Raw genomic sequence first — 13,649 nt, forward strand, 5'->3', positions numbered from 1 at the left:
TTGAGCTGCTATTTTTTCTTTAATTTTGTTTTGTTGTTTAAGCAAATCCCAAATAAAATGACTATTTCTGGGATTACTTCTCTGCCTTGTATGTGTGTGTATGTGAAGAACACTGGGCCAGTAGTTTCACTGGTACAGGGAAATGCTGGTAAGGAAAGTCCCTCTACCAATGCAGATTAATATCTTGTCTTCAGTTTATAGTTTTATAGATTTACTTGTGGCCCTGAGAGGTTAAGTGACTTATCCCGAGTCTCACAACCATTATATGACAGGGCCGAGACTAGAATACAGGTATTCCTAACTCTGAGGCCAGCTCTCTCTATCTACTACATTATTCTGTCTTTTATTGCCAATGCAATAAATCTCTTTAATTCCTTTTGAACTTGCAGTGTCTACTCAAGCCCTTTTATCTTTCTTAAACTAACTGCTGTTTTGTCAAACTTCCTTAATCTAGTTCTTCTGAAGCTGAGTTTTTGAACTCAGGTAAGACATTATCCTTATCCTTCCTGAATAGTCTTACTAGATTTGGCCCGAAGTTCTGGACTATTGAGATCTTTTTGGAGCTCAACTCTGTCATCTAATGAGTCAACTAGTTTTCTTTTTTTTTTTTTTTTTTTTTGCTTTGTGTTATATGCAGATTGGCTAGGGATACTATCTATGGCTTTATCCAAATAATTGGTAAAAATATTAAATGGCACTGGGCCAACTATTTCGTGGTTGATATCAAACCATTAATAGCAATTTTTTTTATTCAGTCATTCAATAAGCTCCAATCAACCTAACTGTAATATTGCTAACATACATCTTTCCATCTTATATACAATGATAGTATAACAGATTTTATCAAAGTCTTTGCTAAAATTGAGATAAAATTTATCTATAGCATTACCCTGATTTACCAGTTTTGACAATGTCAAAAATGAAATGAAATTAGTTTGGCATGATTTGTTCTTGATTAAACCATTTTGGCCCTTTGTCATCACTGCTTCCTTTTCTTTTTTTTTCTTTTATTATTATTTTTTTGAGGACAATTGGGGTTAAGTGACTTGACCAAGGTCACATGACTAGTTTTTTTTGTGTTAAGTGTCTGAGGCCGGATTTGAACTCAGGTCCTCCTGACTCCAGGGCCGGTACTCTACTCACTGTGCCACCTACTGCTTCCATTTCTTGGTATTTATCAACTATCCTTTTAATAAGAGCATTAATTTTGCTACAAACTTACAAATCAGTGTTAGAAACCATTGACTGATTTTATAGACTCCTTCCTCATCAAATTAGCAAAATGGCAAAGCTGAGTGAGACAGGTAACATGTTTGTTAACATGACAAAGTCAAGATCTAAGAAAGTTATTGACAGGCTAAAACAATAACTCATAACTAATCAGATGAAAATTGAGATAGAGAAGCTTTAAAAGCCCTTGGGTTAAAAAAAAAGTCATGTTAATCAAGATGAGACAAGGGGATGTGTTAAATAGCAGTCTTTATGACTCCATAGCCATCTAAGTGTCAGATATGTGCCCCATGCCCAGAACACGGCCTGCTTTTTCTTATTCTAAACAAGTAAAGCTTGGACAAATTGTTTTTGGTCTATTTGAATTTTGAAACTCTGACTGAGATGCCTTGGAGCTTGGGATAGTTCTTTAATGCTATATATTTAATGTGCTTGGCTCCAGAGGGAAGAACTAGAATGAATGGTGGGTTATTTCAGCTCTCTCTAAGGAAGTACTCATTAACAGAGTAGGAAAGGTTTCCTCATGAAGGGAGCTCCTATGCAGTCGGAGATATATGAGCATTATCAGGATCACATATCAGGAATATTGAAAGAAGGATCATTCCTTGCACAAAAGTTCTGTCAGTTGGCTTCTAAGTCCCCTACTTGCACTATAATTTTATGCTTGAAATAGTGTAAAAATAGTATTAAAAATTCCCCTTGATTTCCGTCAAGTTAGTATTTCCTTTGTGAAATAACTCTATTGTGTGACTTGTGATAACCCTTCAGATCCTTCTGAATGAGGATATCCTCGTGGTGCTAAAGACCATCCCCTTTCAACACAAAAATTTCTTAAAATGGTTATCATTTTAAGTGAAATTAAAATGTCATATTCTTGGTTAACAAGGAGATTATTTAGGAATTAAATACTTACTGCTGTTGCTTGTGGATTATTGGGGTACATGTCTAGGAGCTCCTGGGGTGGGTTTAAAGGCCTGAGATAACGTGTGATAAAAACTGTTTTCCCACTTAAGTTGGTTACAGTTGTAAGGCATTGTCGTTTTGGAAATTTCAGGGCACATTCAACATGAAACTTCTCTGTTGCCTGAAGTAATTTCTCGTCTTCCTGGGAATCAAACTTTAGAAAGAACATGGACAAACAGATAGTTATGGATACATGATATGATATGATATGATTATAACTGCAACATCCAACTTGAATGAGAATCACAGACATATAGCTAATGGAAGGATTTCTTACTAATTGACTAATTTTACTTTTCTATAAATTATGTATATATGTCAGCATGTGCCATCAGATAACTGCCCACAGAACTGCCCAGCTCTTCTACCAAACTGAAATGGCTGCATTTGTAATTTTTTTTAAAAGAGATCAATTCTTTAAAGTTATTTAAGGCATTAAATATTCATAGACAGATTCTGAATGGAGAGCTGCTAGGTAACCTAATGGTTTCCACTTCTTTAATAGAAGATGCATGACTATAAATCCCATAAACATCAACCAATGGTACGCTAAGGCAAATTGAACAAAAACCATTGCAATCATGGACTGTGTCTGTCAGTGTCCCCCTCAAACAAGTCTCATTGCTCCTTTTTTCATGTTGCTAAAACTATCCTTTGGGTTTAAATTTCAACAAAATTCTGAACTTGCAAGTTTACAGATGTGCTCATGTGTGTTTTGGAGTTCCAGACCCAGTTACACGAGGACAACTAAGAATTCTTCATCTCCAGAGAAAGGATGTAGAAGTAGGACCACAAATACATAGCAGTGATTTAGAATGATTCACTCCAGGGTGAGTGACCAGCTGCCAAGGTCCTTAGGTAACTTTAAACAGATGTAACAGAGCATGGTGTGCTTGTCTAGAAACACATGTCAGGGTCACAAAATCACTCAGATCATTGCTCCTTTGTTTAAGTATGTTAACAAGGTTAGAACATCCCCTCAACATTTTTTATTAGCTATTCATAAAAAGAATATATGTTTATGTGTGCTGATTTCTATTTATAGTGTCTTTCATTGCAAAGGGCCTCAATTTGTCAAGCTTACTAACTAAAGAAAACTATTTCTTAGTCTTTCTAATTGGTATTCATGGTTGAAATGTGAGCCTCATTCTTGTATTGTGTAAAAGGAATGATTGGAGGATATGGGGTGGAAACATCTCCATACTTTTTGTTTAATGTCTGGTTCACAGCCATAACTGCCATAAATGCTATCCCTCACAATAGGGCTAAAGCTTGACATCTATCTTTGGCTTGGCGTGAGAAAAAAAGGGAGCATTTAATTATAGAATCAGAATTTTAGAGTTCAGAGGGAGATTAGAGGTCATCTAGTACAGCCTTCCATTCCATGTAAGAATCCCTTCTACAAAATCCCTAAACTGTCGGCTTCTACTTGAATGCTTTCTGTGATGAGGAACTCATTATACCTCCCAAGGTAGATCATTCCATTTTCAGACAACTTTGATTGTTACTAACTTCCTTATGTTGAATCAAAAATCTGTCTTCCTGTAATTTCTACCTTTTGGTTTTGTCCACTTGAGCCAAACAGAATATAATCCCTCTTCCACATGACAAGTTTTCAAATAACTGAAACCAGCTATCACATTTCCTTCCCCTCCCTGAGGGCTTCTTTTCTCCAGGCTAAACCTTTCTACTTTGTTCAACTGTTCTTCATCCCTTGAGGTTTTGAGTCTGTTCACCATCTGGGTAAAATCCCAGTTTTGAATTGTTCCTCTCAGATTGTGGGGTGTTTTACTGAGCATAGTAGTAGAGATATGGTCTGACCACTGTAGTGGATAGAACACCAGGCCCGGAGTCAGGAAGACCTGAATTCAAATCTGGCCTCAGATGCTAGGTATGTGATCCTGGGCAAGTCACTTAACCCTGTTTGCGTCAGTTTCCTCATCTGTAAAATGAGCTGGAGAAGGAAATGGCAAACTCTTCTAGTGTCTTTGCCAAGAAAACCCCAAATGGGGTCATGTAGAGTCAGTTATGACTGAAATGACTAAACAAAATTGTTATTATGTATGTTTTAGAACATAGGATGGTGCTGCTCTTAGGAGAAAAGATACAGGAGCTTGAAGGACACTTCCCTCTTGTTCAGGTTATCAGGTAAAGTAAAATATACCCTCTGTGCCACCTTAATTGCCTATTCAAATTGACAGGCACAAATGAATTACATTCTTGGCTATACAAAATAATTGGTGCATTTGATCGCTATTCCACTGTCAGTGATCTTTGAAAGACTGTTGCTTTCACACAGGAAGCAAATTTTAACCTAATTTTACAGTGAGCTTGACTGAAGTTATTGGCAAAATTCTAGAACCGTTTATTAGGGGCATGTTATGGTTGGTTAGTGAACATTTAGAAAAGGAAGTGAGAATAAATAAAGAGCCAAAGTGGCTTCATTAAGATCAAGAATTCCAGCCTAATTTAATTTCTTCTTTTGATAGCAGTTGTTCAGAACAATGTGGTAGAAAGTTTACTTAAATTTTAGCATAACATTTAATAAAACCTCTCAATAATCATATAGATCAGTGTGTCTTACTCCAATATAAAAGAATCACTGTTGGCTGCATATTGACTTAGAAAACTACAAATTAACATTATCTATTTTTATTATATATTATTATTATGTATTTTTATTTATTGTCAAATACACCATTTATTTAATTTAGGATTTATTTATTTATAAGATTTATTTATTTTGTTAAACACTTCCCAATTACATTTTGGTCTGGTTTAGGCTTGGGAGTTTTGTGGCTGCTTGTGACCTGTAGGCTATGTGTTTGACACCTTTATTGTAAACTAGATAGGTATGCGTAAATTTGACAACAACATAGATAGATTCAGAACTAGTTGAGTGACAGGACCTGAAAATTGTTGTCAATTGTTTGATGACAATTTGGAAGGGAGGTCTCTAGTGGAGTGGGACTGGTATTTGTGATCAGCTCTGTTCTTAGCATTTTCCTTAATTACTTGTATCAAGAGAAAGGTAGTATGTTTATCAAATGTGCAGCTGATACAAAGGTAGGAGGACCTGCTGACAGTTGTATGAGACAGTCAGGAGCGATAAAGATAAACTAAAGCATTGACCAATTAGAATAAGATGAACCATAAAGGGACAAATGTAAAGACTTTAATTAGGGTTAAAAATCAACTTCACACAGGGGCAGCCAGGCGGCACAGTGAGTAAGAGAGATCCCGGTGTCGGTAGACCTGGGATCGGTTCCGGCCTCAGATACTTGGCACCCACACAAAATAACTGGCCCTGTAACCTTGAGCAAGTTACTTAACCCTAATTGCTTAAAAAAAAAACCAACTTCACAAATAGATGATGGGGATGGCATGGCTAGATGGGTCATCTGAATAGATTTAGAAGTCTAGAAGATTACATTTTAACTATGATATAACAATAGAATGACGTGGAAAAAAGCTGGTGACCTTAGGTTACATGAAAAGAGGCTAGTATTTAGGACTAGGGAGATGATAATTCTACTTTACTTTTTCCTATGTAGGAATCTGGACGTATAGATCTGGAATGTTGCCCTCAGTTCTGGACACTATCATTTAAGGACATTAAATTATGGGGGAAGCCTAGGTTGATGAATGGCTTTGAACCCAACTCATCAGGATACATTACTGGGGATGTTTAGCTTGGAGCAGAGAAGCCTCAATGGGAAACAGTAGTTATCTTGAAAGGAATGACATGTAGAGGACAACTTGACAATTTAATTTCAATTGTTCCTTTGTATATGAAAGGGGAAAAAAACAGAATCAATGGGTGAAAGTTGCAGAGGAGACAAATTTAGATTTGATGTCAGGAAAATAAAACCCCAAAATCCTTTCTACCTATAAGAGCTATCCCACAGTGGAATGGTCTACCTCAAGAGGTGGTGGCTTTCCTCACATTGGCGATCTAGCAAAGGCTGGACAAACCCTTATGTATGTGGGAGGATCTCTTTCAGGTAGGGAGTCAGAATTGTTTTTTTCTGAGATCCTTTCCCAGTTTTGGGGACTTTATGATCCTCTGAAGTTATATAGAAGAGCCTAAGCATACTCATTAGGACTTAAAGCTTTCAAAAGTAGAGGAGAAGAAAAGCTGCTACTTCGAGACCAGTAAATAAATATTGACTGATTCATTATAAAATAAAATACTTTTTACCTTCTTTAGCATGTCAGTCATCTATCAGAAGCAAGGAAGAGAAAAAAAACAGGCAAAACAGTGTAATAACAGAAATATAAAGTTAAAAAAATGGAAATATTCAGTTTCTTCTATCAAAACAATACAATGAAAGAGCTGAAAGGATTAAGAAAAGCATTCAGCTTCTACACCTATTTTTTTTAAAAAATATTTTCCATTAAGAAATACTTGAAAATGGCACAGAAAAATATGCTTGGTTCCTAGAGTGAATATGAAGACTGATACTCCATTCATCATTCTTAAAAGTTTGCAAAATGTAAAAATGCATCCAAATCCTACCTCATGACCCATTTTAGTGACTGCTTTATGACCAGAGCTCCTCTTTCCTGAATAGATCATTTAAGAACAAATAATGCCTACTTTTTCCACCTCTTATAGTAGAATGATAGCCATACTGGGTGTAGCTCTCATCAGAAGGCATAAAAACGTCTTGGTGAGGTTTTAGTGTATAACTAAATCCATATTCACATGGATCATGCTTGCTGTGACCACACTGGGGCAGTGAGGCACCAGGAAAGGGAGTAGATTGGAAAAAACATTTTTACAAAAGGAGGAAAGCATATACAAAACTGTGTTTTTTTTTTAAATGGAGAGACACTTAAAGAACATTGGAGCACAATTAAAATTAATGGAAAATGATGTCAATGTCTGCAAAGGATGTACCACTAAGGATGGAAGGAATCTTAAGATGTATTAATTCTTTCAGCCATACTCACATGCCTTGGCAAACCCATGGGAAGACTTAACACACTTAAAAAACAACAACTCCAAATACCACTTTACTTCAAGCTCCATGTCTTACTAGACTTTTCTATCTCTTGACCAGCAATCTTGTCCTAATCTGGGTATTCTCCTGCCCTCTCCACCCATCCCCTTCAAGCTTTCGAACTTCCCATTATGGGTTGTCTTCTTCTGTTAGAATGTAAGTTCCTTGAGAGTTAGAAGATGTCTTGTTTGCTTATACTTGTATCCCCAGTGCTTCACCGTTCTTGGCGCATAGTAAACAGCTAATAAATTTTTTGTTATCTATGTATCTGTCAGTCTACCTATGTATCTATATTGTCTATTTCTATCATTCCTGTCTTTTTTTCTTGCTCTATCTTTATCATCTATCAGTCTGTCTTTCATTTTAAAGCAGAGGTGTCAAACTTTTGGACTGGCTGAACTAATTGGGAAATCTTTAAATAAAAGAATACAATACAGATAATGTTAATTTGTGGTTTTCTGTCAGTACACTACTTCAGAGTTCTGGTTCTATTTGAGCTTGACACCACTGGGCTAAAGCACATATTAGAAAAATTTTTCAGAAAGTCCTGCTCAAATGTTTCATTGTGACATGGAAGTGACCCAGGATTCTTAATGGCCAGTGACATACTAGCCCAGGCAGGTCCTACTAAGCTGGAAAAACTTTGAATATAGACCTTACAATAGACTAAATGTCTAGTAAATTGGAGAGGCTCATCCTGAGAAAATTGGTCAGCAGGTGATGAATTTTTTTGGCCATTTCAACACCTAATAAATAAATTCCTATGGCTTATTACTTAAAGGATTAACTATAAAATCCCCTGTCATTTAAAAAGACCTTCACAACCTGGTCCCTTTCTATTTTTCCAGTCTTCTAACGCCTTCCTTCCCTCCATGTACTCTATGATATAGCCACCTTGGCCTCCTTGTTCTTCCTGGAACACAGTGCTCCATTTCCCTACCTTTTCATTGGCTTTCCTCTATGCCTGGGATGCTTGCTGTCCTCTTGGAGGAGGTTCCCTCTTGACTTCTTTTACGACTCAGATCAAAGACTACTATATGCAAGAGGCTTTTCTCAGTTCCTCTCTCTCTACCTCACCCCCTACAGCTAGTACCTTCCCTCTGAGATTACCTCTAATTTATCCTGTATATATCTTGTATATAAATGATTGTTTATATGTTTTCTCTGCCATTAACATGTGAATTCCTTGAGAATAGGGACTGTGTATTTAGCCTTTCTTTGTATCCTCAGTGCTTAGCACAGTGCCTGGCATATAGTAAGAGATTAATAAATGATTATTGATTGATTGAATTGACTGTCTCCTGAGTCATGGGGAGGTTGTGACCTATGTCAGTGAGGAAGACCCCACACTGATGAAATCACGAGGCCTTGAATTGTTTAAATAAATATAGGAAAAATAATCAAACTTTTCCTTAGAGCAAATGTTTATGGAGTTATACTTAGTTCCTTGTCTTGGATATTATTATTTCTAGTTTACAGATATAGAAAAATATATTCACTTATTTTCTATTTTCTCTTTTAAGAATATTTTGAAATAGATATGACTCAAAGTACTTCCTGGTGAACAATACTTTTCTTCAATGAAAAGCATATCTACTATATAAATTATCTTAAAATTTGGCAAATAGGAATAAAATTAATCTTTTATGTTGTTTTATGAATTAATCTTTTATGTTGTTTTATGAATTCAGACTAAGAATTATAAGATTGTACTTCCGTGTGAATCTGAATCTATCCAGTAAAGTACAAAAAGTGAATATAACAATATATTTGAGCTGGGGTATGTTCATAGAAAGGCAGTGATAAGTGGTTTTCCATCTTCACTGAAGGTAAGATAAAAAGAAACAATCTTAAACTGAAACATCCAGGAAGAGATTCCCCACACAGTGGAGATGATTAAGTTCCAAAGCTAACAATAAAGTCAATGAAATCACTTTTTTTGGAGGTGTCTAAAAATGAACAAACAAGCAAAAAAAAAAAGATAAGAAAACCTAAACCTACACTTTTATTTGGCTGTTCCTGCCTGAAGGCACTGGGAGTGACCTCTTAAGGACATCTTGGTGTTATGATAGGTTACTGATATTATCAAACATATGAGTCTAGAGAAAGAAATGTATTTCACAACCCATTTCCTTTTTTGATCTATTTTTGCAATTCAGTTCAAACTAAATTCAACACTAAAAGTATAAAGTCATTGGGTACAAGCCAGAAAAAGATATGCTCAAATAAACATTTCTGTTAGAGAGTCTTATATGTATAAAATAACACAATCTGTTGGCATGCACAGGGGAAGTTGGAAACCACTTACCTTTTCTCGAACTGACTCTCCAGATACAAGGTGAGGTTCAATAGTCATAAAGAAGGTGATGTAGGTGCCGTCACTCAGACTTCTGACAGAATCAAAGCCTCTTTCATTAATTATGTTTCTCTCTTTACTGTAGCCCAGGAGAACCGGGGGAATATCTATTTTAAAGGTACCATCAATCTTTGAGAAAAAAATAAAATTCAATAAATCTCTTCATGGAGAGTACAAAAGTAACAATCAACAAACACAAGCTATCTCGTAAAATCTGTTTTCTGAGGCACAAAAAAGGTCTAATATAGTATTTCATCAGTGTGACAAGGGGCAGGCCATTTCTCCTTTGTCTTGGTTTCTCATCTATGAACTGCCCTAAATAATATCTACTTTCCTTTCTAGCTCTGGAAGTCAGAGGATCTGGGTTCTGATCGTCCCACTGATACGTCTGCCTAAGTAAACTTGTGTAAGTCACTGAAGTCTCCCTAGTTCTCACTTTTCTCATCTATAAAATGAGAGAATTGGACCTAATGGCATTATAGGCCCTTTCTAACTCTAGAATGATGAATCTATGGATTTGGCTAGGGTCTTTTATGATTGTAGCTTTTATGAACAATATTCAGATAGTACCAACAAACAGGTTTGTTCTGGGAACTGAAATACACAAATGTGAAATGTACCCACTTTCAAGATTTATTCTTATTGACTGATTGGCTTCCATATCTGAAAGGCTAATGAGATAAGATAAACTTTTAGAAAGTGACAATTGCCCTTTAGGTTAAATTGATCTCTTCTCTGCTTAAAGATATGTTTTTCCTAGATTATAAAGGTATTTTGCTCTAAAACCTAGAGCAAAAACATGTTAAGGGGCTTGAGATTTTTAATTTGTAAAAGGAAAGTGTCATAAGAGAATTTTAGTATAGTTGCCCTTTTACCTGAGACATCTAAATTTACACCTGTTGCTATCTGGTTAGTTCCTGCTCTTTCTGCAAATGCCAACTAAAAACTGTTAGTATTTGCTGATTCAGTTATTATTTTTCCTGATGTAGATCTTCCCCTCCTACTATGGATTCTTTGAGGTGTAATTCTTTACCTTCTGTAAACTTCCAACTTTTGTCTTTCATGCTAATATAAGTAAAGACTATATAAGATTTTTGGAAATGCTACTCATGGCCAGTTGGTTTTTGTGTATCATGTGCTCTGAGAATATAATAAACTGGTTATTAAATGTCTTCAGTTGTTGATAAGTATGATTGGCAGTAGTACCTTATCAATGAATATTTGTAGCAATCATTTGTACATCAATGCAAAAAGAACCCAAGTGAAGAAATTACTCTTGGGGAGTTTAATGTTCACCTAGATAAACACTTCATTTCATTAACAGATATCCATTGTCAGTTCTGCCTAATGAGAATGATTGTTTGGACTGAGATGGATAAATGTTCATCCTGACAATGCATGTAATCAGATTTGATATTTGACTTCTAAAACATGGAATCATAGAATTTTGACCTCAGAGATGCTTTAGTCCAGCCCTCTTGATTTTACAGATAAGAAAGCTGGGACACACTAGGGGGAAATGAATTATCCCAGATCATACAGCTAGTTTTTCATAGAATCAGAGTTGGAAGAAATTTTAAAGATCATTTCTAGACTAGCCACCTGCCTGAGGCATGAATTGACCACAACAAAACACCACAAAGTTGTTCTCTATCTACTCCCCTTTGGTAATGTTGCTTCAAGGCAACATTATTGGGTTAAACTGCCAGCTCCTTTGTTGGCTGGTAAAGATTAGCTACAACCCTACAACTCTGGTCTACTGTTGCCATGGATGTAGCCTCAGGCTATCAAGGGCACTAAATGGATTAAAGCTATTTCAGGAGAGAAATTCTAAAGCAACTAAAGATTTAACTCAACAAATCCTCTTAAGTAAATCCTCCAACTCCCTCGGAAATGTATGTGTCTCTATATGTATCTCTATTGGTTTTTCCCCCCTACTTTCTTGATTGTGAATATTGATGGAAACTGATCTTTGATTGTCATTGCTCCCAAACGTACTTTGTTCTTTCCCCCTTTATACCCGTTAAATTCCTACCTATCCTTTAAAGCAAAACTCAAATGCTTCTCCCTTCCCTGATCCTACCCCAGTAATGATCTTCTCTAATAGGAAACATTTCATTTTTATACCGTCTAATGAATGCATCTCTATCTTATCTCTCTTTTAGACAATAAGGTCTTTGGGGACAGTGAAATATCTTGTCTCAACTTTGTATCTTCCCCAGAATTTAGCAATATTCTACTCATAGTAAGCACTTAGTAAATATTATTTAATGAATATTATAATTTTCTGTTAAGTGTTGTTGAATGAATACCATAATTTTCTGTTAAATGTTATTTCTTCAGAGAACTTACATAATTCTTTCACTTTTACTACTCTGGCCAAGTTTTCAATCCAATGTACTTTCTTATTCCTGCTAGTATTTAATTTTAAGGGAAAAATATAGATGGGAGAAGAGATAATGGAAGAGAAAGAGAGCTTGTTTCAGTAGCCAATTACTAAAATATAAGTTAGTCAATAGATGTTTATTAAGCACCTACTTTGTGCTAAGCACTGGGGATTTAAGGAAAACATGTATATTATAAGTCATTCATGTGAACAAAGACAAGCGCAGAGTAATGACTACAATAATACCGCCTTCTATTTGCATTATAATTTGGGATTTTTAGAGTATTTACTCATATTATTTTAGTGCCTAGAACAATTATCCCCAAAGTGCTCTCCTTTAAAAGGTAGAAGTTGATGGACTAATTCACTCTAATGAATTCTAAAACTGCCCACATACATTCTGTATTACTACAGGTGACCCAATTAGAAAGACTGTTTACACATTTGTTGTGATTTTGTAGTGAGACCATTTCGGTGATAAATTTCAAATGCTTACCCTGCCCTGAAAATATAAAGTACTAAATGGAATTCGAACAGATCCCAGCCAATGTCTCTCAATTCGAGTGTGGATGCCGCTTCCTCTTTCACGATCATCCTAGAGAAGGTATAAAAATTGCTAAGAGTAAATGAATAACCAGTGATAAAGTCGATTATTTGATAAGTGTTGGAATGGCTTCTATGTTGTACTAGGTGCTTTGGGGGATAAAAGAAATAAGAAGAGACAGGTTTTGTCTTAGTGAGACTTAGGCAATTTCAAATGTTGACTCACATCTAAGAAATGGGAAAGAATCCCTTTTCTGAAGCAGTTATCCTTGTAGGTTTAGAGGAGAGAGAGCATGGATAAAGGAAGACTTGTGGAGAATCAATATGACACAGTGGAAAGAAGGCTGGGTTTGAAACCAGAGGATCTTAGTTCAAATTGTGTCTCTGCATTTCAGTCTCTCTGGGCTTCAGTTCCCTGTGATAGTAATGGCAATTAAAGATTCCCCTGTATTGGCTTGGTTTTCAAATTGATTGTGTTAAAACCCAGAGTTTGTTAATCCCACCTGTGGGATGGGCTTGTTGATGTGAAAAGAAAGTCCTGAACTGGGAGGAGCTGGTGAGGTAGATTTGGAGAGACAAGAGAGAGGCGGAAGATCTTTTTGGAAGCAGCACCTCGTGGAGAGAGAGAGACTAAGAGAATTGCTGGTGTCCGCTTTGAATTGCCCTGGACTTTTGAGACCTGCCCCCTGAGCTGCCAAGGACTGAGGAGACATGGCTGTTTTGCTGGTACTTTGTCTGTCTGTTTTGATGTTGTTTTGCCAGATTTGTCCACTGGTGAAAGACAGTCCTTTTGTTGAAGAAGTCCTGGAACCTGGCTGTTCGCTAAGAAACCCTGAGACTGTCCTGCAGACAGAAAGTGAATACTGTCCACTGGTGAGGGACAGTGCTGTTGTTGCAGGGGTCTGGAGACTGTCCTGCAGACAGAATGAATACTGTCCACTGGTGAAGGACAGTGCTGTTGTTGCAGGGGTCTGGGAGCCTTTCTGTTGGTTCAGAAGCCCTGAAGAAGGATTTTCTTGTTGTATGTTTACAGAAATCCTGGGAGAGGGCTTTGCTAATGTGTTCAGGGGTTCTAGGACTGTTCTACAGACAGAGGATAAATTCATGAAGGGACTGGCAATGTATCTTGTGGCTTTGCTAAGCCTTGTCTCCCCAGGAACTAAGA

General features: G+C 36.4%; 1 protein-coding gene across 1 annotated transcript in view; it reads right to left on the reverse strand.

Moving 5' to 3' along the window:
* The window catches only part of CC2D2A (coiled-coil and C2 domain containing 2A), a 342,921-nt gene that overhangs the window by 17,988 nt on the left and 311,284 nt on the right, over positions 1 to 13,649 (reverse strand). Inside the window, exons 30-32 of the mRNA XM_069074941.1 lie at positions 12,438 to 12,536; positions 9,508 to 9,684; positions 2,144 to 2,347 (exon numbers count right to left, since the gene is read on the reverse strand). Of these exons, the coding sequence (XP_068931042.1) occupies positions 2,144 to 2,347; positions 9,508 to 9,684; positions 12,438 to 12,536 (480 nt within the window). The remainder of the gene's footprint in view (positions 1 to 2,143; positions 2,348 to 9,507; positions 9,685 to 12,437; positions 12,537 to 13,649) is intronic.

This window comes from Petaurus breviceps, unplaced genomic scaffold, assembly GCF_028583685.1.
Source record: "Petaurus breviceps papuanus isolate PSGF00001 unplaced genomic scaffold, PetGlider_PUasm1.0 140, whole genome shotgun sequence".
NCBI classification, from domain to species: domain Eukaryota; kingdom Metazoa; phylum Chordata; class Mammalia; order Diprotodontia; family Petauridae; genus Petaurus; species Petaurus breviceps.